Source organism: Carassius gibelio, chromosome B17, assembly GCF_023724105.1.
Source record: "Carassius gibelio isolate Cgi1373 ecotype wild population from Czech Republic chromosome B17, carGib1.2-hapl.c, whole genome shotgun sequence".
In the NCBI taxonomy this organism is placed as follows: domain Eukaryota; kingdom Metazoa; phylum Chordata; class Actinopteri; order Cypriniformes; family Cyprinidae; genus Carassius; species Carassius gibelio.
The window spans coordinates 15,005,871-15,033,270 of NC_068412.1; the positions used below are offsets into that span (position 1 = coordinate 15,005,871).

A 27,400-nucleotide genomic window follows, 5' to 3' on the forward strand; every position below is an offset into this window, starting at 1 on the left:
TAACAACCCTAACAAGCCGACCTCAGCAGCGGGAACTCTCCAGCTCATGAATATTCACACCAGCGTCACGAGAAAGAGAGCGTCACATAAAAGGATACAGGTGAGGTCACGGCGACGCACACAGCTGGACAGTCCGCGCAGAGGCCGGTAGACGGGCTAGTGTCAACACCAATACAAAAAAAAAAAAAAAAGGATTAAAAAAAAAAAAACTCTAGGATAGTTTTAAATTCCTCACATTTAAAAAGAGAACCAAGGTTGCATCACGTATAAAAGAGCTCTGCGAGGAACGGCATCATGTTCACTTGGGTAAATAAGGAACAGGGTGGAAGGAACAAGGAGGGAGACGTGTTTCAAACAGTGATTGAAGGACTTCAGAGTCTTTATACTAAAAAACTTCTGCCTTTGGAGGAGACCTACCTCTTCCATGACTTCCATTCACCGGCGCTGGAGGAGGCGGACTTCCAGAGCAAGCCTATGGTTCTTCTGGTCGGACAGTATTCCACAGGGAAGACCACTTTCATCAGGTAATGCATGGCTCTGACAAATAAGTGTGCGTGTGTCGGCAAAACACTAAGCAGTAAACTTTTCTGTCAATGTTCTTTGCTTGAATGAATTGTAATGTCTGGCAAGTCAAGAAACGCATGAAACGTTTATTTATTGAGAATTTATTTTTCACGTACTTATTTAATTTCCCAAAGAACAGCATGTACACGTGTTAAGTTCAGTACAGTCAGCTCTTTGTGGTTGTTGCAAACCCTGGCAAGGGGTGTGTGTAAAAACAGCTCATGCCAGCTCACATAGTCCATTCATCTGTGAAAAGGTGCAGAAGGCTGGACAGTATGTAAACAACTCATAAAAGCATCATTATTCTTCTTATTGGCTTTTCACTGTAGGTCAATACCATTTAGCTTTGATGTCTGTGCTGCTGCTCATCAGCTCCTATTCTAAGACCGTCTCTGAATGAATGAGAAAATCCAATAACTGTTTCATGTTGAACTCCTCTCAAACTAGAACTGGCTTATTACCAAATCAGCCCTTAATAATGTAAACCATAAGGTCATTTTTTGAAAATGATGGATATTTAAGACTATTTAAACACTATTGCAGTTGAATGAATAAGAAGTTGCTAATTATATGAGTTTGAGAGACAACTTATGTTTGTATTTCTTTTTTCACCTCCCCTCGTAAAATGGTTTTCATGTCTCTTAAATCACACATGCACACAAAGGAGTAATTCAGCCATATTTAACAATGAATACAGTCCGATTCATAGTTCCCTTATGTTTTGATAGATTTTAATGACAAGGCAAGCCATGTGTGTTTCTTTGCTCGGCAACCTTTGACACATTCTCATCCTCCTGCAGGATGTGGTAGGGATCCAGGAAGAGTGAGACTAATGAATAGGTCTGTTTTCACATTCTAGCATTTGTCCAAAGGTTAAGTGCCACTGTTTAGCTTTGATCCTTGACGTTTATTTGTCTCAACCTAAAGGCTATTGGGTAGCATTTTAAATAAATTGTTGCAGCATTTGTTCCATTCGTTTTATTCTCACCCAACCATGACATCTTGTTGTTAGCCTGTGCTGTCACATGATCATGCCACTCAAATTAACTAAGTAGTGGTCTGTTAATATTTGACCTCTTCCTCCTGCAGGTATCTTCTGGAGCAAGATTTTCCAGGAATGCGAATTGGCCCTGAACCAACGACGGATGGATTCATAGCTGTGATGTACAATGAGAACGAGGGGATTGTTCCTGGAAATGCCTTGGTTGTTGACCCCAAGAAACCCTTCCGCAAGCTCAATGCATTTGGAAATGCCTTCTTAAATAGGTAAATATCAAATATCGAGCCCAATCCCTACTCTTTAGATTTGAGCTTCAATGATTATGACTAGTTCTTCAATCAAGTGTCTTAAATACAATCTTACTCAGAGGCTCTTTGCTTTCTGAAAATATTGGAATTTGGAATTTCTCCCTAAAATGGAAATGGTCACCAATTACACATTCTCATGTTGTTTGAAACTGAAGTCATCTCTGACTGTCATTTACCTTTTAGACACAAATTAATAACACCATTGTCCAGTGTTCAATCAAGCTTGAGCAAGGAGGACAGTTGTTAGGCATCATGGCATGCAGCAGGGAATTCTAGGATGCGGGCACATATTGGTCCTCGCTACATTCTGAAACGGATTTCCCTCTTGCCCGGGCCGTTGCCAAAACAAGGATTTTCCTTTATCTTGCTCTGGCAGTGGTATAGGATATGGAAAACTGTCTGGAATATCCTAAATACAGTTTAAGATTTACAGTTTAACTATAAAAAGACTACATTAAGACCATGCTTTCACACTATATATTATGTCACAATGCTATGCAGTTGTCACTATACACTCTTAACAGGTTAAGATGTTTTTCTACCCATCTCATTCTGCTGCTCATTCATTTCTTCCTTTCCTCCAGCTGCCCGCTTTTTTATTACAGGCAAATTTTTTCCACGAAGTGTCTCAAAAACTATGTAAAGGGACTTGGTTACTTCTCCTTTTAGGTAACTATAGGTGTTGCATGAGCTTCCACAAGTTTTAATGTTTAATTTTAGTATCTAGACAGTTAGACAAAGGTTTTTTTCCTGTTTGCTGGATATTTACGTGGAAGGGAAATTGGTAAGTACTTCTTTCACAGTCACCACTACAGAGGTCAAAGGCACACTTGACAGAGAACATCTCCTCTCCTCCAAAGGAACCTCAAAACAATACACTTTGTATCCTGTGGACCCTGTTGTGCGTCATATGATAACACGTATGGGCACAGCAGTTTCTTTTACTTATTCTCTCCTCGCTTTTATATACTGGCTCTTTTGAATAAAATGCATGTGTAATTTACTTGAAAATGAAACTTGGTCAAATGCTTCTTCCTCTATTTCTCAGCGTGTCTTTCTGCTCTGCAGCTGACAGGTGATGTTTGCTTACAGATGTTGCAATTTCCTCTAAGGTTTTATAAAAAAAATAACAAAAATACATCCTTCAACTCACTTGGGACAGTGTTGCAATCTTAACATCACTATAATATTCCCTCACATGGAGATTAAATAATAGTTTTATGAATATTATTCATGCATTAATGCATGTCTTCTGGATGGATGCAAATCAAAAAAGTATAGAAAGTTTGCCTCTGTTAATATGTGGTCACATTTACAAAATATATGCAAAAATCTGTGGGCAAAAAAGTTCCACTGTTAGTGGTTTTGCAATACATGAAGAACAGTTTCTGTGAAATTTCGCAGAGCAATGGTAAATGTGACCACATTTATTTATTTAGTAAGCCCTGTTTAATCTGAAGTTAAATATACAGCATGTTAGTCTCCTTTTGTTTTTATAAAGTGGCTTGAACTTATTTGCAATTGTATTCTCCTGTAGTTTTTTTAAATGTTTCTAGCTTTATTCTTTGAAATAATTTAAAGAGAAAATGTTTCTCAGGTGCCATATTTTCCCACGACTCAGATCAAATGAGTCAATCACCAAATGTAGTGATACTACCAGCATTTCCGGTGATAACATGAGGTGATGAACTCTCTCCATCTGTCTCACCAGGTTCATCTGCTCACAAATGCCCAACCAAGTTCTGCAGAGCATTAGCATCATCGACACGCCAGGGATCTTGTCTGGCGAGAAGCAGCGCATAAGCAGAGGTCAGTGGCTGCAGTGAGTGTTTACTGTACAGGAGACTGCTCACTCTAGTCTTTGTAGTATTGCATTACAAACAAAGGCCAGACTCTGTCACGTGGCCACACACATGCAGTGGGATATCAAATGAAAAATCAGACACCATCAAATATACCTGATTCCACTGAAGTGCTCCTTCAAATATGCTTATCAGAGAAGAGCTGTTTGTCAAGGTGAGCCTAGTGACAACTGGATGCTTAGTAAAGGGAAAATAATGTCACATGACCAAAACAATATGAAATCTGCTGTTTAGCCTTGGCAGAATTCTTCACCCTGGAGTCTCTGTGGCTATTTCTCATTGAAAATTTCCCATTTAGTGTGATGCATGTTCCCAGTATAACGAACAATCATAATGCTTAAGTCATTAGTTTTCTTTTTAGTCACCAGATATGGCCCGTTTCATTATACATTTCCCCTGTCTTTTCCCTCCGTCACCCATTACATGATACCAGCAGACATGCTGGAAACCATGATGGGTCTGTGGTGTTATGAAGTCAGCATTTCTCACTTTCTTTTTCCTCATTTTAAAAGCATGTGTTAAGCTTGCCAAATACACTTCAGGATTTATATCAGCATACTGCTGGTGCTTATGTGTTACTAGTTAATCAATTAACAAAACAAGCTGCTACATGATTTGTTTAACTTTTTTTTTAAGGCAGAGATCTGGCCAAGCCATTCTTTACAGTCATGAGATATGCTTGTTGATGCTGCACAAGTGTTATCTATGAAAATGCACAGCAGCAGAGGTACACCGCGGGTGTTAGGCCTGGTGGCACAAATGTAGAACAGCACTTCGGACATGAGGGATAACAATGTGCACGGGCGTTCCACATCTGTTCCTGCTTTAGCTCTTCTCAGCTGAGGTTACATTCCTCTTACGTTAGCGTCTCTGAAACATCTTAAGATGCACCATTAACCTTATGCTTTAATCCCATTCCATTTTTAATACGATTGAATTTTTCTAAATATGAAAATTACTGAATTTTGCATCCAGACATTTGTGTTGTGCCCACTTTAAATCTTTCCAGTTTCTAAATGTTATAAATGAGCAGCATATTTATATTTAGGCTGCTCTTTATTAAAGTGATTAAATATTTATGGGAAATAATGCTGGTAAGTTGACAACCTCTGGTGTGACATGCAACAACCATCTAATTTTTTATACAATTTAAAAAAATATATTGCTGATTTTTATAATTATAATGCATGAAGTTTGGACTGTTTGTACTTTTAAAAATGTAATCATCACACTGTAGGATTAAATTAAATTGAACTATGGCTAATGGTATAGTAGCCGAGACTATACATTTATGTTCCCTTTACATTTATGTACATTTTAACTTTACATGTTTAATAAAAAAATTTTGAGTCAGAATAAAAAGTTAATTTACACTCCTTATTCTGTACTTAGTTGCTTTACATGGAACCTCATTGATGGCTCCCACACTCTAGGCACTGAGCTCCTCCTTTGTAAAATCTTGGCAGAGCTTTTTGCTAAATTTTTATAGCGATGTGTAATCCATGCCGTTGTTGTTGGAACAGTGTAATTTCCTCATGACTGCTGGGTGGTTGGATAAGCAGGTCTCATTGCTTTAAAATCTGAATTTGCACTGTTTTAATATTAAGCTATATGTGAATAAGAATTGAAGTTGTCAGACAGATGTCCCTGTCTCTATGAGGTTCTCAAGGTTATGACAGATCAGTGACCTGTGCACAAGGCTTGGAAGCTGATCTTTATGTCCTTCTCGCTTTCTATACCCATTTCTTCCAGCTACAGAAGGAAAGGGGTAACCATTATTTATTCATAATGAAATGTTGACAGTTGAACACATTTTCCATTTGTGAAATAGTTTATTTATAATAATAGTAAAAGTATATTATCTCTATGGTGTGTACTGAATGCAGTGCACTCAATCTGTTTTCTCCAACAAGCAGGGCAATGCAGTACATTTTAATTCTACTCTATTGACATATTTTCCCCACAGGCTATGATTTCTCAGAGGTTCTGCGCTGGTTTGGAGAGCGAGTGGACCGTATCATTCTCCTCTTTGACGCCCATAAGCTAGACATATCTGATGAGTTTTCTGAAGCGATCAAAGCTTTCCGTGGGCAGGATGACAAAATCCGTGTGGTGTTGAACAAGGCTGACCAGGTGGACACCCAGCAGATGATGCGAGTTTATGGTGCGCTGATGTGGTCGCTGGGGAAGGTGATCAATACTCCAGAGGTAGTGAGGGTCTATCTCGGTTCTTTTTGGGCCAAACCTCTCCAAAATGCAGAAAACCGGCGTCTGTTTGAAGCTGAAACACAAGATCTCTTCAGAGATATCCAGAGTTTGCCTCGCAACGCTGCCCTGCGTAAGCTGAATGACCTTGTCAAAAGAGCTCGGCTTGCTAAGGTAAGGGTTTATAACATTACAACTTAGCAGTCCACTTAGAAATGCATTTTGATTCTTAAAAAAATTGTTGGGTGTTTTTTTTTTTTTTTTATGTATGTTAAAATTAAATGCATAAAATGCTGTATATTATGCCTGAGATTTGTCATATAATTGTATTATATAGTAATAGTGGTATTCTTTTTATATACTTATCCGCCTATTCTATCATTTTAATCTTATTTTAGTATTTTCGTTTAAAATAAGTTAATTATAAATAATGTTTATACATATTAGATTTCAATATTTTAAGTGTTGATGTATTAATATTATTTGGAAATAATTATTAATATTTATTAATTATAATTATTATTAATAATATGCCTTATAAACTTTCCAGGATCGCTGCACATTGTCTGTTATTTTGTCTTGTGTTTGACCTCAGTTCAACTACTATTGTTTCTGGCTGAGTGCACTGTTAAACTTACACACTGTACCACATGAGCCCCATTTAACCCAACCTGGTTGTGCCTTAGCACTTAAATGTGGATGTATAAACAATTCACTCATGGAACCATGACAGAAAGTGTGTCTTATCTCTTCCGCAATATTTTCTAAACACACCCAGCAAACAGGAATCCTGAAGCCCTGTGCATGCCTTCCTGTAATGGTAAAGCCATGTGAGGCAGTTAAATGCCTTCTCCATCTCCTGGAAAAGCCCAGAAAAGTCCCTTTCCATGGTACAAAGGAATGTGTGTAACGGGCTTGAAGAGAGCACGGCCCTTATTTTTCCTAACCTCTCCACCCCACTTAGTCTTGTTACTCGTCATGTTTACGCCTTTCCTGTCCTCCTCAAGCCGCCAATCATCCGTAAGAGGAATAAACATGTCTTAAAAAGGAAAAGCCCAGTCTTAATTTGGATCTCTGGTGGTGTACTTCCTCTATTTTGAGGAAAAAGTTTGTGTAAATACTGACGCTTTTGAATGGTCCTTTGGCAAGGACATTTCCAAGGTGTAAACACACAGATGGTGTTTGATTATGTAACTGGTCTAGAGATACAGGAGGTGGATGTCATGTGAAAAAAAACTGTCTATAGTAAAATAATAGTGAAATTGATCCTGTTTATTTTATTGTAACATTAAAAAACATAATTCATTGTGATATAATTTGAGGTCTTCAATTACTTTAATTGGATTGTAACTTTTAGGTGTTCATTTTAAACATACTTTTTAATTTAAACTTATGCTGTATGTCATAAATAAATAAAAATAATGCTAAAAAATAAGATTATTATTATATATATTATATTATATTATTATATATTATCAAAATGTATGCCTATATTTTTTTGTTCTCGTAATCAATAGGCTTATATTACCAGTACACATTATTCTAGAAGCACAGATCCACCATATCTTCTCATGAATTTACCGATAATCTGCTGTGTGTGTTATAGGTGCATGCTTACATCATCAGCTACTTGAAGAAGGATATGCCTTCCCTGTTTGGAAAAGAGAAGAAAAAGGAAGAGCTGATTGCCAACCTGCCTGAGATCTATGAGATTCTGCAGAGAGAGCACCACATCTCACCTGGAGATTTCCCTAAAGTCACTAAAATGCAGGTGAGACTTGGCCTGTCTCTATGGAACATGGGTAAATATTAGATGTTGTATTATGGCTTCTACATATGCTTACAAACTAAACGCAACTAACCAGGATGTTTGTTTTATTTAGAGAGACACTAGCTGTTCTTGGATGAAAAAAATTTCCAACAGATTCGGGTCTTTCACATTTACTTAACGTACAAGCATGCAGAATTTGTCATTCCATGTCAACTCAACCAGTGGTCATGCATAGTGAGGAAAGCCAAAATATTAAATATCATGGATGACTATTTACAGAGTAATCCACTGTTTTGTAGCGGGGGTTAAAATGACAATTTTCACCTGAGATTTAGTGGGGAATGATGGCAGCATTGTGCTTTTACACAGAGATTGGTAGGTCTGTTGGAAAAATGTATTTGCATACAGATACTTTTGTTTTGATAGATGAAAAAGTTGAAAACAAAAATGATTTGTTCTTCAGACATTCCTCTTTAAAAGAAATAAAGTATTATTTGTATGTGAACCACATTCAGTTTTTGACCACTGAAAACAATTTATCATTTTACTCCTGAGCCATATTGAGATTTCAATATCCTTGGAAATAAACCAAATAGGGCCTTAAAAATGAAGATGCCAAAAGGAAAGTTTGTTGAGACCCAAAATCTAAAAAGGCATTAATATATCTTTAGTACTTCTTGAGATACAGGCATGCAAACTTTGGAGAAAAAATTGAAAAGTGCTTTTACCCTTTTTTGAATGGTCACCACTGGCATATAATGCAACAAAGACGGCTAAAGTCTACAGATTTTACTAACAGACCTACTAATCTCTGTGTAAAAATAACATAATGATACTGCAATCTTTCTTAAGTCATTTGTACACCCCTCCGAATCTGGTTCTGAAAAATAGTAAGCTATATTGACTTTCATCACTATACGTGTTTATCTTTTTTCAGAAAAAAAAATAAATTTGGTTGGTTTGATACAGAATGACACAGCAGTCCTTATATAATAACATTGCTAATTACTGACTGCACACATGCTCTCAGTGAACTTTCCAACCAGACAGCTTCCAGGCAGCAAAAGATAAAAGATAAAGGCTATGCTCTTAATAGACTCGAGGTGACATTGATTCACTCCAGAATTAGACTTCATATCACTGAAATAACAACTTCAGTACTTGGATGCCTCATTTGTTTAGGCCTTACTTTATAAATCAATGTTTCAGTCATGATCTTTAAACACATTTAAAAAAAAAAAAATTAGGAATTATGAACAAAAACTCTAACCCAGTGTGTTCCAGTCATTAAAATGTCTCCTTCTGTCACTCACATCTGCTAACATGCAGGAGCAACTGCTACACTACGACTTCAGCAAGTTCCCTTCTTTGAAGGTGAAGTTGATTGAATCTGTGGACAGAATGTTGTCCACCAAGATCTCAAGTCTGATGAACATGATCCGAGAGGAAGAAAGCAAACAGCCACTTCAGGTAGTAATGGGTGGAGCCTTTGAGGACTCGTCCGACGGGCCTTTTGGCCATGGTTATGGCGAGGGTATCAGTGCAGGGGCTGATACTGAGGACTGGATCGTGAGTCGCGACAAACATCGCTACGACGAAATCTTCTACACACTGATGCCTATCAATGGGAAGGTGACTGGCATCAATGCCAAGAAGGAGTTGATGAATTCTCGTCTGCCCAACACTGTATTGGGAAAGATCTGGAAGCTGGCAGACTGTGATAAGGACGGCATGCTGGATGATGAAGAATTTGCTCTGGCTCAGCATCTTATTAAAGTAAAGCTAGAGGGATTTGAGCTTCCTACAGAGCTACCAAATCACCTAGTGCCTCCATCGCACAGGAAGAACCCCACTGCAGACATCTTGTACAACCACCAGGAGGATTGATCATCTTCATATCTTCATATTTATCAGTCAGCTTCTAGCACAAAGTGGCCTTTGAATACTGAAGTCTTTATTGAAAGACCATAACCTTTATTGGTTAAGCCATCTTTCATCAGCAGATGTGTGACTTTCACATGCTCAAGATTAAGTGTGTTTGAATATACGTGCACACTTTTGAAAGACATATATATATATATATATATATATATATATATATATATATATATATATATAAAAATTATAGCCCATGTAATTGATTACTTCTAAATGTTGTCCCTGACCATGTGTTATTTCGACTTGTGCTGGCAAACTGAAAATTTATGGTAGTGCAGTTGTATTTCACAATAAATAACAACTTCAGTTAAGTATGCATAACAGCCGCCAAAAATATAACATATACATGACACTATCATCCATTAATTTCATTCATTTTGACAGTGGGAATGTCTATTAAATTAATTTTGAAACACAATATATTATTTTTTCCATGAATGTACACTTTTCATATGAACTACATCATAATGCTGAAATAGAGAGAAAATGAGAGTGATTCAGTGTTTCATGATGCAAATTAAAACTATGTTCAATACTACATACAAATTATACTACATACACTTTTCTTACACTGGGTGTTACTTTTTGGGGATCTAATTATGTGACATTGATTAAATGTACAAATTTATAACGATATTATACTAGAAAGCTCTGATTTTTGCCAAAGTTTTGTTGTTGTGTATAATATTTCTGTTTTACACTGACATTACATAGATTGTGAAGAGTTAAAGTAGTTTATAGTATTTAGAAATGTGGGTAACACTTTAGAATAAGGCTCAATTAGTTAATGTTAGTTAATGTATAAACTAACATGAACAAACAATGAACAATACATTTATTACTGCATTTATTGATCTTTGTTAATATTAGTTAATGAAAATACAGTTAATCATTGTTAGTTCGTGCTAATTCACAGTGCATTATGTTAACAAGCACAACATTTGATTTGAATAATACATTAGTAAATGTTGAAATCATCATTAACTAAGATAAAGAAATGCTGTAGAAGGATTGTTCTTGCTTAGTTCATGTTAAATAAAGTAGTTAACGAACATTAACTAATGAAACCTTATTCTAAAGTGTTACCGAAATGGGAAACATCTACATTTTAAAATATAATCCAGTAAAAACATTCTACAAATTCAGTATTCATGAGTGTTCCAGTACCATACTACTTCCTTACTTTTTTTGAGATTGTCAGTCTGGAAAGAAAAAAAAACGTTATGTATATAAAGATTTAACAAACAATTAATAATGTTATATACAATGACAGTAAGAAACATTGAATTAAACACAGTGTTTATATTTCCGAGGCACAAATAACTGCTATTGAATTATGAAGTCATTATGAAACTCCTTTATGCCGTATGCAGATGAATGTAATTATGTATGTTAACACTGTCACTATAACCATATGTACATTTTAACTTATATACGGAGATTGTTTCTGTCAGCTCAGAGATGGATTATATGAACTAGACTGTAACTAATTGACATGAGGCCTACTCTTAAGGCTTTTAAACATGAAAAAATCATTGTGTTTATGTGCAGGTAAAGTTAAGATTACTGTAAAATGTGATTAAAGCCATTCTGTTGAAGTTTCCCATACACTTAAGTACATTTATATTTGGTGTTTAATGGTGCTTCCTATACTTTAATATGTAATTTGCTAATTTTAGATACCATTTTAAATGAAATGAGAGAATGTAATAAATGTTTTTAATTCAAATGAAAATGTATTGTTTCTCCAAGACTTTATTTTGAAATTCTTAAAAAAAAACTTGAACAGTCTTTTTTTTAATTCCAGTAATTTCAGTTTTTTCAACCCCAAATCAATTTGCATACATCTAGCATGGCTGTTCCTGGATGGGCCTGTAGAGAGGCGTGTGCTGCTGAATTGCATGAAATACTGAATATGACTGCAACCTTTACCCCTCATGTAGTACATGGTCAGGTGAGTGAGAAGTACCCTCCCTTTCAGTCCATTAAAACAGCATCAAAGTTCAGTTCAGTTCCTTAACACTGATCAGTCTCAAAGAGGATTTATCAAATTACTCTCCAATCATGAATTTTTGCCTATAATGAAAATCTCTGATTAGCATTGACTGTGCTTAAGTGCTGAAAACAAACCTTGAGAAGGGTAAGTACATTTGAAAAATATTGCATTCTGCGCTTCACAATATAACAAATGTAATACTTTTTGCAAGTGTTTCAAATAGTTGTAGGAAATTACAAATTGCAACATTTTAGAAACATAAAATACAGATTATGTAAAAATGAAATGACGTTTGCCTACAGAGATGTGTAATATTACAGTTTAATTGTTCATATTGTTTTAGGTTAAAACAAATGTCTGTTTCACCGAATTATACATATTGATATAAAAAGATATATATAGATAGATATATATATATATATATATATATATAGCACCATAGCATTTGAATTTGAATAAATAATTTCTATTTGAAAAGTACTAAGACATGAAATGTTGGCCAGTTTACAAAGTAAACTTGTAATCCTTGATCACAGCATATTGAATTTATCACCCGATTTGGAAATGCTAGGTATTTTTATGATCCTTCAGCGGGAGAGGCATGATTGCCCTTATGCTTTCACTTCCTCAAACATAAGAGAACAAAGTTGATTTATAAATGGAGAATTACATATCTTGAGTCATATTTAACTTTCACAGTGACATTTCCTTGGTGCTATCCTATTTTATTTTAACTTACCGACAGAGCTCAAAAATCGAAACTTAAAGGCCTCACCAATCATGTGTATGGCTTAATTTTTAAACTCATTGTGGGCAGCTATTTATTGTAAATGAACAATCTGTGGTCTCTGGTTTTTGTATTTTTGAAAGAGTTACATGCATTTGTCATGTGTTGTTTTCAGGGACTAACACAGTCAGGAGATGTTTAAACAGGGAGATGGAGAGGAGTCGGATGGCCGGTTCCGAGAGCTCCAGGAACAGCGGATGACAGTGCAGAAGAAGACCTACACAAAATGGATGAACAGTGTCTTCTCAAAGAACGGGGTATGAATAAGTCCATCCAAAGCTTTCCTGAACCTCAAAGCTAGTTCAGGCAACAAGATCTACAATCAGAGACACAGCTGAGCACCAACACTTTAACTAAAGCTTACATTTCAAATGTGTCATGATCAACCCTTGCTATGTCTATCTACAAATATATTAATAATCCACTTAGATTAATCAGTGATATCTGCTGGCGACACAGCAATTTGATTACACAAAACTTTATAATACACAACAAGATATCAAGATAACTTTGGTGATATCTAACGTTAGTAATCCTGACTCTATTCTTGTGACTTACTTTAGTTTATGATATGCTCACTCCAGCATGATTGCCTCTAGTTGTGAACCCTTGAACCCAGTTAAGGTCATAATAATTTTATCATTGTCCACTACATTACCACACACTTTATGTACTTGTCTCATGATAAGTGCACAGTTCGTTTAGTTGCTTACTTAAACAAGTTAGACCACTGTTTTCTGTATACAGACTCTGAGATTGAATTCAATAATGATGAGAGAAAGCGGGAAAGTGAGAGAAAGTGGCAAAGTGACAAAGGAAACCTCAATAGTTAATTTTTATACTCTGTTATGTAAACCTTTCGTTTTTTACAGATCAGAATAGGCGAGGGAAAAACAAAGATGATTTACCTTGTATTACATCAACATCACCAATATTAGATTTAGGAAGGAAGAAAATAATACCACCTTGACTGTCATCGTAAAAAAAATTTTTTATCCCATATTCTTCCACCCCATTGGTCTCCTTTTGAGTTATATTTAACAGTGGTTACATATTACCTCCTCTCGTACTTACTGCCATTGTAGTGTGAACCAACTGAGAGACTTAACTTACATAAAACCCTAAAAGCAGGAAGATGTTAAAACAGACAAGTGGTGTAACAACAACCTTAGGGCACACAAATATATTAATAGCTGTATACAGGGTGCTATCTGAAAAAAAATGTGTTTTAAACATTTCCCTTTCCTTTTCCCCTTCCTCAGTTGCTCCTGTGTATTGTTCTGTATCAAACCACACTGTTCATAACTTGTTTCATATAAAAGATCAAACTTACCATTAAAAACCTAAATGTTGCTTTCTGAGAAAATCTATTCCACTCTTGTACTAGCTGGTTATCAGTTCCATGCAAGTTAGCTAAAGGCCAAAAGTTTTTAAAAGCAATTATGAAAGCTGTAAAACGGTTTGCAGTAATTGCAAGCACATTTTACTTTTTTATTATTGCTCCCTGAAGGCCCACCAGAGAAGCAGGGTGTGCTCTAAGCTCCCTCGATTCATTCTCTGGGTAAGCTGAGCTTATTGGGAGGCATTAAGCAGATCTGTTGAGAGACATCAGATTCCCACAACACATGGATTAGGGAGTGGTTGCAAGTCTCTTGCTTGAAAGCTGAGAGCAGGATGGCTTTACTGAGAGAAGTGTGAGTGAGTCACGTCATAGTGGAATACACTGGTAATTAGCCAAACACAATGGTAAAACAAAGCCAGCTGCTGATTTCATGCTTGTTTCAAACTGCCTATGATGCATAAAACAAATGCAGTTATAGGATATAAGAACATGTATATCACTTCCTGGAATATGCTTGTTAGCCGATGTCTTCCCACTTTATAGTTTGGTATATAGTTTGATATACTGGGTGTAATGGAAATGTGTGTAATTTTATTTTAATGTGCATTCACTTTAAAGGAAAAGGTTGACTTGACTGATGTATATACTGATCTAAGAACTGGTGTACATCTCGTGCGACTTTTGGAGCTCATCTCTGGGGAGAAACTGCCCACTCCCAGTCGACGCACCCTAAGAGTTCATTGTCTGGAAAATAACAGCAATGCCATTAATTTCCTTAAAACCAAGGTACACTGGAAGAAATACATTGTGCAAATCTCTGAAATGTACCTTTTAAAAAGTATTACTTCTACAATGTAACATCTCTAAATTGTGGAATAATTGAAAAATGGAATGATTGTAGGACTCTGCTCATCTTCCTGTAGATCAGAGTAGATCTGATTGGTCCAGAAAATATTGTGGATGGAGACAGAACCCTGATCCTGGGCTTAATTTGGATCATCATTCTCCGCTTCCAGATTGGAGTCATCAATATTGTTGAGGTAAGGCCTTGCGAGTGGCCTCTATAAATGTTCTATAATGCAAAAAGTGCCCTTATGACTATGTTCACATCCTATTTTGGTTTCAGGCTGGTGGTGATGCCAGTGGTGCTCAGCGCTCTGCCAAAGAAGCTCTACTGATATGGTGTCAGCGTAAGACCGCCGGTTACGCCAATGTAAATGTGCAAGACTTCTCAAGCAGCTGGAGAGATGGACTGGCCTTTAATGCTCTTATTCATGCCCATCGGTAGTATTTTCAGTGGATAGCATTCTCTTTTGATAAGGAATGGAATTTGACTATGTTCCCTTTCCACTACTTCAGTCTCATGATGTTTTGATAACACTGTTCCAGGCCTGATCTTTTTGACTACAACCGACTACGCCAGGATGATCCGATGAGGAGCCTCACCCATGCTTTCACTCTGGCAGAGGATGAGTTTGGGATAATGCAACTCCTGGATGTGGAAGATGTCATGGTGCCCCATCCTGATGAGAAGTCTATCATGACTTATGTCTCCCTGTACTACCACTACTTCTCCAAAATGAAGCAAGGTCAGACTATCCAGAAGAGGATAGCTAAGGTTAGTTAACATGTAATTTGAAGTAATGTAAAATGCAATGGGAAGCTTTTCTTCCATATTGTGGTGTATATCCAAGTGAAACAGATTATTGTAAAGAAAAAAGTGCAGAACAAGGGCATCAGTTGTAGACTGGATGGAGGCAGATCCGAATAGAAACTTACAGTCGGATGTAAGAAAGGGGTGTGGTTTGTGACATCAGAACACACCAGAGAGATGTCTCAGTTCAGCATGTTTGGATGAATTGTTCTCTATAAGATCAATAATATGCATTTAGAGAAAAGATATGGTTAATTTTTTTACAGATATTAAGGATTTTGAATGACTTCAGTGCCTTATTACAAACAATGGAGAATAATATAAACATGAATGATACCTCAAATAGTCTAGTTATAGTTTGTTGAGAAGAGGTATTCAATTCAATTCAATTTCTAAGCTATTAGACTTGATTTTTACCTGGTGATAATACAGGCAGAAAAATATTTAAAAAGTTATATTGATGGAGTGTCCCGACATACGTAGGCAATTTACATAAAGTATATGTAAAGCAATATTAAATATGTGTTCTGAGTTTGTCACTTCACAGAAAAATGTGTTATCAACCACTCAGCAAAATTCAAATGAAAAAAGGCAAGCAAATAATATAAAAAGAGCAGTATTCTCTGCTCTCAAACGCTGGGGGCATGTCCACTGTTGGTGCTGAACCATGCCCACTCACGGGATAGCGGTGTAGTTTCCCAAAAGCGTCATACCAGCATCACCATGCCTCTATCAACTGTCGAATACCACTACAGCCTGAATAGATGATCCCTCTTTAATGAATTTACACAGCCACACATGTTTGGTAATATGCACTTACGTGACAAAGGCATAGCTAGCTAGCAAACTGTAGACTGTAGTAACTAACAGTATTGACAGTAACTCTTGATTGACCAGGTGAACCATGCGCTAATGCGCTTTACTTATTAGGCTTATTCGAGATGCGTGAAAATTAAAAAGCATAAAGAGACATTTGCTCTCTTATGGATGTAGCGGTACTTTAATTCCATTTGCCGATTGGTCTGCACAGCGCAGATGCATCTCGAACAAGTTTATTATTGTGTTGGGGAAGACCCATGCTCAGTGGCTCCTTTGCACCATCAAGACTTTATCTTAGGCCTGCCCAAAAAATACTGAACACAAAAATGGTGAAAAACTGTTTAATGGTCTAAATCCAGAATTCAGTAGTACATAGGGCACAGTCTTTGTAAGGTGTTTTCAACAATACATTTCTAATATTTATGTGTTTATAAACAATTCTCTAACTTGCCTTTACACAGACGTTAACTAAGTGGTAGTAGCAGTAATACTATGAACTGCATTAATACCAATGGAAAAAGAGTTGTTAGTGATATAAGATGTATTTCCTTAGGGTGTCTATTTCAGACTGGGTTTGGAGTAGATGTGATTATTATAACAAAAGATATACACTCTTTGATTTGGTCCACTGAGACAATGCAGTGTCACATAAACGTCCTTATAGCTTTTTCAGGAAATGTTAAACACTGGCGCACTCTGTTTGTGAAAGAATGAATTGCAGCTGCAGTGGTGTTGAATCAGGACTCTAATCTCAAACCCTTTAGGATTAGTGGATTTGACTGTGGGTCAAAAGGAGGAGCCCTGGGCTTAATCAGATCAGTGTAAACTCTAGGCTGTAAATGCTGCTAAACAAGAAAGTTAGTTGTCTGCACTGCGTAGTCAAGAAACAGCTTTTCGGATAATGCTGACAATATGGAGGAAGACGTCCTCAGATACTCTTTAGACAACAGGAGTTGATCTAGCAAAGACGAGCTCAGAGTTCAGGCGATGCCATTAACATGCTGGCAGGATACACATGGAGAGAAACAGGGGTGTGAAGTGTACTGTTCTTCCTGTGCAGTATGACACTTTCACTCAACACCATGTCTACAAGTGTGAATAGAAATACCGGTATGTGTTGAATGGGTCACAGCTGTGGAGTAGTGTTAGCTGTCACAAAAAGTGTATGAAACAATGACAGAGATCTTGTTGGATATATGGATGGATGGGACGAAGTTGAGCCCAGCCAGGCTCTGAGATGTCAAGACTCTAAATTTCATTTCATGGTAAGACCGCCAGCTCTCAGGTGTGAGACTGTTGGGACACTAGATGACAATGGCTTTCAGTGGCTATTTCAGCAGTCAGTGGCTGCGATGGCAGAACATGAGACAAACAATTATTGATCCGGAGAGGAGTCTTCCAGAAGTGGGAAAGGTGTGTATTAAGTAGATAGATGTCAGTGTAGCTGCTGAGCAAATGCTCCCCATCCTTCGAAGAAATACAACCTGTGATCAAAATATAGTCTATTTCTGTTATTATTTACTTTTTAAATCATGATGTTTAATGTTTAGTACTGATGTTACTGTTAGATAAAATCTGTGCTTTTGAATTTCATTCATCTGCTTCAACATTGGTGTTTTCTAAAATATATAGTTTATCTTTGCCTGCAGATTGTTGACCTTCTGAAAGAGCTGGATGATATGAAGCGCATGTATGAGAGCATGGTGTCTGATTTGTTACGCTGGATCAAGACCAAGGTGATGGAGCTCAATGACCATTCTTTTCCCAACTCATTGCGAGAAATGCAGCATCTGGTTTCTGCCTTCAAGACATATCGTACTATTGAGAAGCCTCCCAAGTACCAGGAAAGAGGGGGCATCGAGGCCCACCTCTTCAACTTGCGAACCAAACTAAGAGCAAACAACCAGTGGGACTATATTCCTCCAGAAGGCAAGACCTTAGGGGATATCGAAAGGAACTGGACCTTTCTAGAGCGAGCAGAACACCTGCGAGAGAGAGCCCTCCAGAGTGCGCTGATGCGGCTGGAGCAGCTGGAACAGCTGGCCCAGAAGTTTGACCGTAAGGCTACACTGAGGGAGAGCTACCTGGAGGACACTCTGCATCTGATCCAACAACAACACCTGGAAGGTCTGCAGAGACTGGAGGAGGCTGAGACAGCATCTCGCAAACTGGAGGCCCTGGGAGCGGATGTGCTGGCTCGGGAACCGCGTTTCCGTGCTTTAAGTAAAATGGCTGCTGTTATTGAAAAAGAGAACTACCACAGCAAGGAACAAGTGATTCGCAGGTGAGAGGGCAAAGAATAGTAGGTAGTTCGTAATCACTTATGGATGTGGGCTGTGACGGTTTGTAATGTTCGATTAAAATGCATTGGAAAGACATGTAAAAAAATTAGTTTCTAGTAAAACATTTCCACTAATGCTGGCACAGTAAAATATAATTTCCTGTTTGTTGATCCTTGGGAATGTGGAAGTTGAAAATAACGTTATTGAAGTAAAAACCCTTTATAGGTGTGAAAGCATTTAATAGGCATTAATAGTAGATGATATGTGGTTGCTATCTTGTATGTGACAGGAACATGGATATCATGAACCGATGGAAAGCTTTGCAGCAGCTTCTGCAGCAGCAGAGAGAACATGCTGGAGATGCTGTGAATACATTTGCTGTTCTCAGAGATATAGATTTAATATCTCTGGACCTAAGGGAATTAAAGGTGAACAACTCAAATGTCTTTTATATATATATATATATATATATATATATATCATTTTTACAACAGACATTACCACTGAGCATTATCACTTGAGCATAATCTTTCTTTCCTAGGCCCAGGCAGATTCCTCAGACTTAGGAAAACAGCTGCCAGACGTGGTAGCCCTACTGCAAAAGCAGGACTTACTAGACACTCAAATCATCTCACTTGGAGAAACTCTGAATGCCATGAGTGGCAGTGCCTTAAAGGATCAACACAAAGGTGCCACAAAAGTCGAGAGAGGAGTCATAGATCTTAACAGACAGTACAACTCTTTGCTGGTTGTCAGCAAGAACAGGTAAACTTTTTAAATCCTTCTAATTATACCAGAAGCCCGACCCACTCGTACATATCGTACATATATATACATATGTGTGTGAGTACCAAGTACCATATACTTAAAGACCCTTAAGAGTATAGCTAAACTGTGTTTTAAAAGTTAACCATAAGAAATACAGACAGGATTGTTTTCAGCACAGTTTTACTGTTTTATAAAAAATTAAAAAAACTACTTCGTGGACATATACTATACAGCAATAACATCTTTTTTTGTGAAAAAAAAAGGAGAAAAGCTCTGGAGGGGCAGCTGAAGCTCTTTGAATTTTTCTATGATTGTGAAGAAGTAGAAGCATGGATCTATGAAAAATGGGTCCTCTTACAGGCAGCATCTCTGGGGAGAGACCTCAGTCAAATTCAGCAGGCAATTCAGAACCACAAGGTATGTGGCTTTCAGATACTATAGAAGATTGTAGTATTGAAGAAACCCATTACTGCCTACATTTTAGATATATTTCAAACAGTTACGTGCCTGTTGATAACTTTTATAGACTACTGCTTGCTCTTTTAAGCACTTCTACAGTATAAGGGAGAACAGGCCAACATTGCTTAACCTCAGTGTGATTGGATTCGAGCTGCTGAGATTAGCAAAAATTGCTATGTATGTTGCAGGCTTTAGAGGCAGAGATTCAGTCACAGGAATCACTGTGCTCTGGGGTTTTATCCAGAGGCCAAGAGCTGTGCAAGGGCAGACACCCCAATGAGAGAGACATCCAAAAGTGGATTCGGACTCTTCAGAAACAATGGCAGCAGCTTAAAGATCAAGTCACCATCAGAAAAAACAGGCTGCATGCAGCCAATGTCATCAAGCAGGTATAAACTCAGCTATATATAGGTTCCTTTATGTATAAAGTGAAAAATTATGATTCAGGAGATAAAGCAGAGGTTGGTATAAAAATGTGTTCTAATGCCATTCCTCCTTCCCCTCAGTATTTTGCAGATGTTACTGAAGCCAGCTCGTGGCTTGATGACCGCAAACCACTTCTCACTGATGAGGATTATGGAAAGGATGAGGCCAGCACTACTGCTCTGCTTCAGCGTCACCAAAGACTGCAGAAAGAAATGGAAGCATATGCCCCAGAAGTTAAACGGCTGGGCGAGCAGGCCAAGAGTGCTGCCCAACTTGCTCCTCTTACTGTGAGTCACAACCAAAACAAACCATTATGTACAAAAGAAAAAATATTTTACAATGCAATTACAGCACATAGTTTGTCTAAATAATTTTCCAAAATTGCTTCAGGAAGGGTAATGGTGAAATCCATGAAATAAATGTGACTCATTACTAGTAGAAATTACTGACAAAGCTTCAATGGCACTGACACATTTTTTTACCAATTTAAGACTGAAACCCAGCAGAGTAGAATGGTCCACTACAGTGATTCATCAGACGCTGAAGATGAGACGGATAAAAAAGCTCACAAAGGAGGAAAAGTCCTTAGCAAGGCTTTGACACAAGAACAAGCAATGATTAGGTTCAGATATAGAGGTAAACAGCATCCTTAAATGCTAAAAAAATTCCTACTGGTCTGGTTTGTGTGTACAATGACCCAGTTCCTCTTTCTCTTCTCATCTTGACCAATTTCAGGTCCTAAATGTACCTGGGAAAGGGGAGAAATATTGACAATTGTCAGCAGGGAAAAAGATGACAAGTTTGTTCTTCGAGACAGCAGAGGAACTGAGCAGCTTGTATCTTCCACATTTATCAGGGAGATGCCATCTTCTGTAAGATGATTTTAAAATCTACTTGAGCTTCAAATCTTATGAGTCATAAACATTCTTTAAATTGCATCTACTAGACAGTTTTTGCTTGTGTTTTTACGCAATTGAATGCAGAAAGCTCCACCTGAACCTACAAATGGAGAACCTGATAGTCCGAAAAAGAATGTGAGCCGACCTCGCCGCACTCGTTCTATGCGGCGTGGCACAGCTGAAATATCTACCTCAACATTGCCTGACCCACACTTCCAAAAAGACACAATAGAGAGCACACAAAGCAGTCTGGAACAGGATTTCAACAGCCTTTATAATTTAGCACAGGTGAATATTCATGTTTTACCTTTACTCTTTTACCATTTTTGATGGTTAAAAAAATGTTCAGGCATTTAAATAGCATTTTCTCCAATCAGTCAAAAAATAAGGCACTGGATGACACTGCTCGACTACATAGGTTCTGTAATGCCTGTGAGGAATTTGAGTCCTGGATGAGAGACAAGGAAAATGTCCTCAACACTTTTAACTCCAACTCCAACAACTTAGAGGTTGTACAAGCCAAGTATGAGGTCAGTTCACCCTGAAAACACATGCCTAGCAGAATAACACAAGTCATCATGAATTCTTTACAACATTCAAAGCCTTAAAGTTGCTTGGAGAAGTAACTCAATTAGATTTACTTGTGTTCTTTGGATAACATGGTGGTATTTTGATTTAAAAACATTAACTTCTTTCTCAATATTATACACAGAATTTTCTCACTGAACTAGCCAGTGGTAGAAAGCAGCTTGATGATATTACCAAGCTTGGAGAGGAGCTTGTGAAAAAACAGCTCAGTCAGAAAAAAGAGGTTCAGCTTAGGCTTGGAATCGTAACCCGCAGGTATGAAGGCCAAAATTAGCATTGCGCAGCCATCCAACCATGCTTTTGTGTACTTAAATTGTTTCTTTGCATGTCCAGATGGGAACACATTCAGAAACTAAAGGATGAGATGGCTCATGAGTTGCTTAGCTCTGCTGATGTGAAATCGTTCCTGCAGACTTGCCAAGAAGTCCAGGCTCAGCTCCAGGATAAGTTAGTCCAGCTTGACACACCTGATGTGGGGAGCTCACCATCAGCCCTGAAGGCTGAGGAACACAGACAGGCCCAAGCTGAGAGGGACATAGAAGCCCTGGAAAGGAAAATAGAATACCTTAAAAGTGTGGCTAAGATGTACGTTTTGCTACAAAATTATTGCAATACCACTTATGTATTTTGGCACATCCACTTTCTAACCTTGGCACAGCTCGTAACCTTCATCAACAGTAACTTACAGGAGAATGTCCAATGTTATGTATAAAGTGGTAAAACCAAATCAATCATAAATATGTCTTTTAACTATACATCACATTGCTATGCTACAGGAAACAGGACTGTAGTCCGGCAGAGAGTGCTGCTATCATGGAAGAAGTACGTGGTTTGGAAGACCTGCTGCGGAAGTTAAAAGCCCAAGCCACTCAGAGACAAAAGATGCTTGAGGAAGCCCGACGCTTGCAATTCTTTCAGAAAGAGACAAGAGACCTGTTGTTATGGGCTGAGGCAAAAAAGGAGCACCTTCTGGAAGAGGACACTGGATCTGATGTGGCATCTGCTCAAGCCCTGCTGAAGGAGAACCTTGATCTGAAGCAAGAGATTAAACTTCAGAGAGCAAAGTTAGTTGTGTTTGGTGTAATCTTGTAATTCGTATTTAGTGCCTATGATTGACAGTAACATTATTTCAGATTGAAAGAAATGGAGAAGCTGGGTCAATCTCTGGAGGTAGCATCTGGAGAGAAAGGAGCTAAAGATGTTCAGCAGACACTGACTAAGTTGGATAACGAGTGGAGCCAGCTGGACAAACTGTGGTCTAGTCGCAACAGACGGCTTGAGCAAGGACTGGAGTTTCAAAAGCTGAATACGGAAGCAGATCGCATAGAGGCCACCATTTCTGGTCATGAAGCCAGACTGAAAGTCAGAGACTTGGGGGTAAATGAAAAAATAATAATACTGTGTCATTTAATTTCTTTTATTATTGTAATAAATTCATTAAATTAATCTATTTCATGTCTCCAAGTACATTTTGTTGAAAGAGATACACATTTGTGAAGATTGAATGCATAATTTCTGTACAGGACTCTGTGGACAGCGTTCACAGTTTACTGGGCCGACAGGAAGAGCTTGAGGCTCTGCTTGAGGCACTAGAGCGATCCATTTACCTCTTTCAAGACAAGAGCCAGGAGCTCGTCAGTAAGCGTAACTTTGCTGCCAAAGAGTGAGTGTGTTCTTTTACATATTATAATATTATTAGTAAATAATTATAATTGTTTGTCTCTTAGTGATATTATTTTAGTTCACTCTGGCATTTACACCTTTCCAGAATGCAACAGCGATCAAAGGTCATTCAAGATCGATACAAGAACCTGAAAGAAAGTTGTAAATTAAGGAGGCTTGATTTACTTGCTTCAAAAAAGTACCAGGTAGACCTTCAGTTTGTTTTGGAAAGTGACAGCATAATTTGTGAATAATGGAAGTTAAAATGTGTTAGTAGCTATATATCAGACAAGAAAATTGTCTTAAAAACTACAGTGCTTTGAAATACTTTACTTTCCCTTGCAAAGGAATTTTTAAGAGATGCAGAGGAGATGCTGCTGTGGATGGAGGAGAAATTTGAGATTGCTGAGGACGAATCATACAGAGATCCAACCAACATCCTTCGCAAGCTCAAAAAACACGAGGCGGCAGAAAAAGAGATGCAGGCCAATCAAGTCCGCGTAGACAGACTGACTGAGGTACAGCACCACATGATATGTATTGTTTACTATTTCTCAAGCAACATACAGTAAGTACTCTGCCATGATTTTGGTCCATTCTGATTATTGGATGTTATGTGGTTAGACTGGAGAGGAGATGTTAGCAGAGGATCACTTCAACAGCCAGGGCATACAGAGAAAGACTCGAGAGGTTCGCAAAAGGTGGACTGAACTCCAGAGGAAGATGGCAGAAAGAGGAGATAAACTACGACAGGCCGGCCAGCAGGAGCAACTCATGGAGCTGCTTCAGGTACTTAAACTCTTTTGACTACTACAGGACAACAATGAAGGATTTTTTTATTTAACACAGAAATATTAGTATTAGGTTTTAAATATGTTCTTATGTGAATTTGTATCATTGAATTAAATCAGTTAAAATGACCAATTTATACAGAAAAAATAAGTGTGCTCTCATTATTATAAAGTATCTGCATATTTTCAGGACGCAAAATTGAAGATTGAGGCAATTGAAAGAATGTTACAGAATGCAATCAGGGGTCATGACCTTCGTTCAAGCAGACAGCTCCTGAAGGAGCACAAGCAGCTGGAGGAGGAGGCTCAAGAACTCGCAGAAAAAATCAACTCCATTGTCACCCGTGCCAAACACCTAGCGACCAACCATTTTGACTCTCAACGCATTCTCAGGGAGACTGAAACTTACCTGAAACTGTTAGTACTCATTTCTCATTAAAACCTACCTGCATGATTTTTCCTGTTTTTAGGGAAACAACAGTTAATAAATTACTGATAAATTTTAAGTATATGCACGGTAAATCGATACAAAACTGTTGGTTTATCTGCATACTTTAAGATACCTTTATCTCTGTTTTAACTGCCAGATTTAAGTCTCTACAGAAACCCTTGGATCATCGCAGGAGCCAATTAGAGGCAGATGTGGCTTTATATAGCTTTTACCATGATGTAGACCTAGAGCTAAACTGGATATCAGAGCATCACCCTGTAGCTGATACTACAAACTATGAAAGATCTCTGGCAGGGGCAGTTAGCCTGCTTCAGAAACACAAGGTGCAATTAGATTTGAGTGTATGAATACAAAAATAGTTTCAATAACTTTACATAAATGATTATACATTCCCTTGTAAAGTTCCAGAATGAAGGTGTATTCATCAGAACTGTTAAAACTTTCAAATTACTCCAGGATCTGCAGGCAGAGGTAAATGGCCACAGCCAGTACCTGCAACGAGTACTGGACAGAGGACAAGCCATGGCCCGGTCCAATCAGTGGAATGGTCAGGAGGTGCAGCAGAGGTGTGAGCAACTGACTGCAGAATGGGAGGATTTAGAGGAGTTATGTGAGAAACGGTCTGGGGAACTTAACAAAGCAGTTACACGGGAGCAGGTAAAAGCGTCGGAGTGTTTGCAGTTTTTTTTGGTCAAGTAATTATTCAAGCCATTAACATCTTAACAGCTTAACATTTTCGTTCTGATGTTCAGATTCTACTTGACTGCACTGAGCTAGAAGCCCTTCTGTCAGAAACATCAGCTTTGGTCAGCACTGATTATGGCAAGACTGAATTAGCTACGCAGAGTCTAATAAAGCAGCACGAGGTGAGTAATCTTTGGCTTGTACTAATGCAATGGCTTAAGGTTTTAACACATAACCTTAACACATACTGGTTTGTTTCTTCAGACAGTGGAGGGGCAGATTGAGGTACTTGCTGCTCAAGTAGATGAACTCAAGTCAAATGTTAAGCAGGCTGTACGTGTGTGGGGTTTAGAGGAGCTGAACAAGCCCTACAACCACATTAAATCTAAGCTGAATGAGGTTCAGCACTCAGCGACAGTCAGGTAAAATAACTACCATTAATAAAGCAGCACAATTAATAGAAGTAAATACCCTCATGTTGGTTTGCTGTGTTAAAACAAACATATCTCATTACAACAGAGAGCAGAGGCTGCGAGAGACTTTACATCTACATGAATTTAAGCGTGAGTCTGCTGAACTGGAGGAATGGATTGCTCAGCAGACACAGATTGCTTCCTCTTATGACTTTGGGAGTGATTATGAAAATGCACTGGTGAGATTTTTGATCTGTTGCAGACTTGTCCAATGATTTTTCATTGTCCTGTATTTTTACCTTCAAAGGGTCAAAAAAAAAAAAGTAATGGCAATGTATTTTAAGGTGGTCATAGTTTTAGCTAGGATAATAATTAAATATTTATAACAATTTTAAAAACATTTACTAAATTTTCAATTTTAAAATTAATAAACAAATCCGTTTGTTTGTTTTATAATTTATACATCCACATGTATATATAGTGGGTATAAGAAAAATAAACCATCAACATAAATTAACATTTTCTAGATAATATTTTATGCATTTTAATATTTTAACATTTAAGGCTTTAGCACAGCGACTAAATAAAAGGCAATTATTACAACCTGTTGTCTTCAAACTTACTTCTCAGATTTTTTTATATTTCTTCTTTTATTGTCTTATTATTAATTGTCTTATTGTTGTTTTCAAACATACTATTTGACCCTAGAAATCAAAATCATATATTGGGCTCCCTGGCATCTTATATTTGAAACCTTAATTTCCTATTTTAAACACTTCTTAAAAAATTCTTCAAATTTCAATATGATTAATGAAGTTGAACATGTATCAGATATGCATGTTGTCTGTGCTCTGGATCTAAGTACCTCTTGTTTCATGACAGCAACTGTGTGGGAGATTTGAGGTATTCTTAAAGCAGCTGGAGGTGGGACTGGAGAGGATGCACACCTGTGAAGAGCTGGCTGACAAACTCATCAAAAGTAATCATCCTGAGAGCCGCTTCATCCGAGAAACACAGAATCTACTCAGGTAACGGCATGTAATAGGGGAAACAAAATATTACAAACTAATAAATACTGTAATCTCATAATTGTCAAATAAAAAATATTTTAGTGTGTGATGTATCAGATCTGTGTAGTGACAATTTTACAGTCTACCGATATCATTTGCAGTTCATACTTACATGAAGTCTAATTTATGACAGAGAATCATGGGAAGAGCTGCAGGATTTATCTAAAGATCGTAAAGAAATGCTACGTAAATCTGAGGAATGTCACAAATTCTACAAAGACTTGACTGATGCACTAAGACAGATAAAGGTATCCACTCCAGCTGTGCTTTTAAGTCATGCTGTTAAATAATACGATAAAACATATCTGCCCTGGTGCTCACATGTCACGTATCTTGTACCAGGAGAGGCACAAAAGCATTCCTGATGACATTGCCAAAGATCTGAGGGGAGTGCTGTCTCAGCTACGGAAACATGAAGCTCTTGTCCATGAGCTGGCAGGAACAGAACAACAGGTATGATGTGAGAGCACTCATTACAGGTGTCTCGCATTGGTCAAATGGCTATTTGAACTTACAGTATACTGACACCTAGTGGGTGGCATGGATGCTTTTGTTCAACGGGAAAAATTATTAAGTTATTGTTTCTTACTAATACAACTAACTTATCCACTACAATTTCGACAAACTTATTTTTGCATTAGAATTATTCTATAAATATTTA

At 37.6% G+C, this 27,400-nt stretch overlaps 2 protein-coding genes and 1 long non-coding RNA gene across 4 annotated transcripts in view; 2 read left to right on the forward strand and 1 right to left on the reverse strand.

Moving 5' to 3' along the window:
- On the forward strand, positions 1–11,383 carry ehd4 (EH-domain containing 4). The gene is made up of 6 exons (XM_052580781.1): positions 1–524; positions 1,654–1,830; positions 3,584–3,681; positions 5,701–6,113; positions 7,546–7,710; positions 9,040–11,383. Exons 1-6 carry the CDS (start codon positions 295–297, stop codon positions 9,595–9,597), a joined length of 1,641 nt encoding a protein of 546 aa, XP_052436741.1. The 5' UTR covers positions 1–294; the 3' UTR covers positions 9,598–11,383.
- Positions 5,870–27,400, reverse strand: part of LOC127976396 (uncharacterized) — a 22,309-nt gene continuing 778 nt past the window's right edge. The window contains exons 2-4 of one of the 2 annotated variants that reach the window (XR_008157776.1): positions 27,061–27,171; positions 26,535–26,689; positions 5,870–6,015 (exon numbers count right to left, since the gene is read on the reverse strand). This is a non-coding gene — a long non-coding RNA (uncharacterized LOC127976396). Of the gene's footprint in view, positions 6,016–21,337; positions 22,213–26,534; positions 26,690–27,060; positions 27,172–27,400 lie in introns of those variants that run through there. The other variant, XR_008157775.1, reaches the window with a different exon arrangement.
- sptbn5 (spectrin, beta, non-erythrocytic 5) overlaps positions 11,644–27,400 on the forward strand; it is a 30,014-nt gene continuing 14,257 nt past the window's right edge. The window contains exons 1-33 of the mRNA XM_052580775.1: positions 11,644–11,788; positions 12,547–12,688; positions 14,392–14,559; positions 14,697–14,813; positions 14,900–15,057; positions 15,163–15,391; positions 17,896–18,530; positions 18,818–18,956; positions 19,070–19,293; positions 19,560–19,713; positions 19,944–20,144; positions 20,262–20,468; positions 20,673–20,817; positions 20,917–21,053; positions 21,165–21,368; positions 21,458–21,610; positions 21,793–21,923; positions 22,002–22,253; positions 22,445–22,732; positions 22,802–23,045; positions 23,192–23,331; positions 23,437–23,536; positions 23,678–23,848; positions 23,955–24,119; positions 24,312–24,538; positions 24,709–24,895; positions 25,029–25,229; positions 25,325–25,438; positions 25,521–25,678; positions 25,776–25,908; positions 26,552–26,697; positions 26,873–26,987; positions 27,082–27,192. Coding sequence (XP_052436735.1) covers positions 12,566–12,688; positions 14,392–14,559; positions 14,697–14,813; positions 14,900–15,057; positions 15,163–15,391; positions 17,896–18,530; positions 18,818–18,956; positions 19,070–19,293; positions 19,560–19,713; positions 19,944–20,144; positions 20,262–20,468; positions 20,673–20,817; positions 20,917–21,053; positions 21,165–21,368; positions 21,458–21,610; positions 21,793–21,923; positions 22,002–22,253; positions 22,445–22,732; positions 22,802–23,045; positions 23,192–23,331; positions 23,437–23,536; positions 23,678–23,848; positions 23,955–24,119; positions 24,312–24,538; positions 24,709–24,895; positions 25,029–25,229; positions 25,325–25,438; positions 25,521–25,678; positions 25,776–25,908; positions 26,552–26,697; positions 26,873–26,987; positions 27,082–27,192 — 5,877 coding nt within the window. The 5' untranslated portion in view covers positions 11,644–11,788; positions 12,547–12,565. The remainder of the gene's footprint in view (positions 11,789–12,546; positions 12,689–14,391; positions 14,560–14,696; positions 14,814–14,899; positions 15,058–15,162; positions 15,392–17,895; positions 18,531–18,817; positions 18,957–19,069; positions 19,294–19,559; positions 19,714–19,943; positions 20,145–20,261; positions 20,469–20,672; positions 20,818–20,916; positions 21,054–21,164; positions 21,369–21,457; positions 21,611–21,792; positions 21,924–22,001; positions 22,254–22,444; positions 22,733–22,801; positions 23,046–23,191; positions 23,332–23,436; positions 23,537–23,677; positions 23,849–23,954; positions 24,120–24,311; positions 24,539–24,708; positions 24,896–25,028; positions 25,230–25,324; positions 25,439–25,520; positions 25,679–25,775; positions 25,909–26,551; positions 26,698–26,872; positions 26,988–27,081; positions 27,193–27,400) is intronic.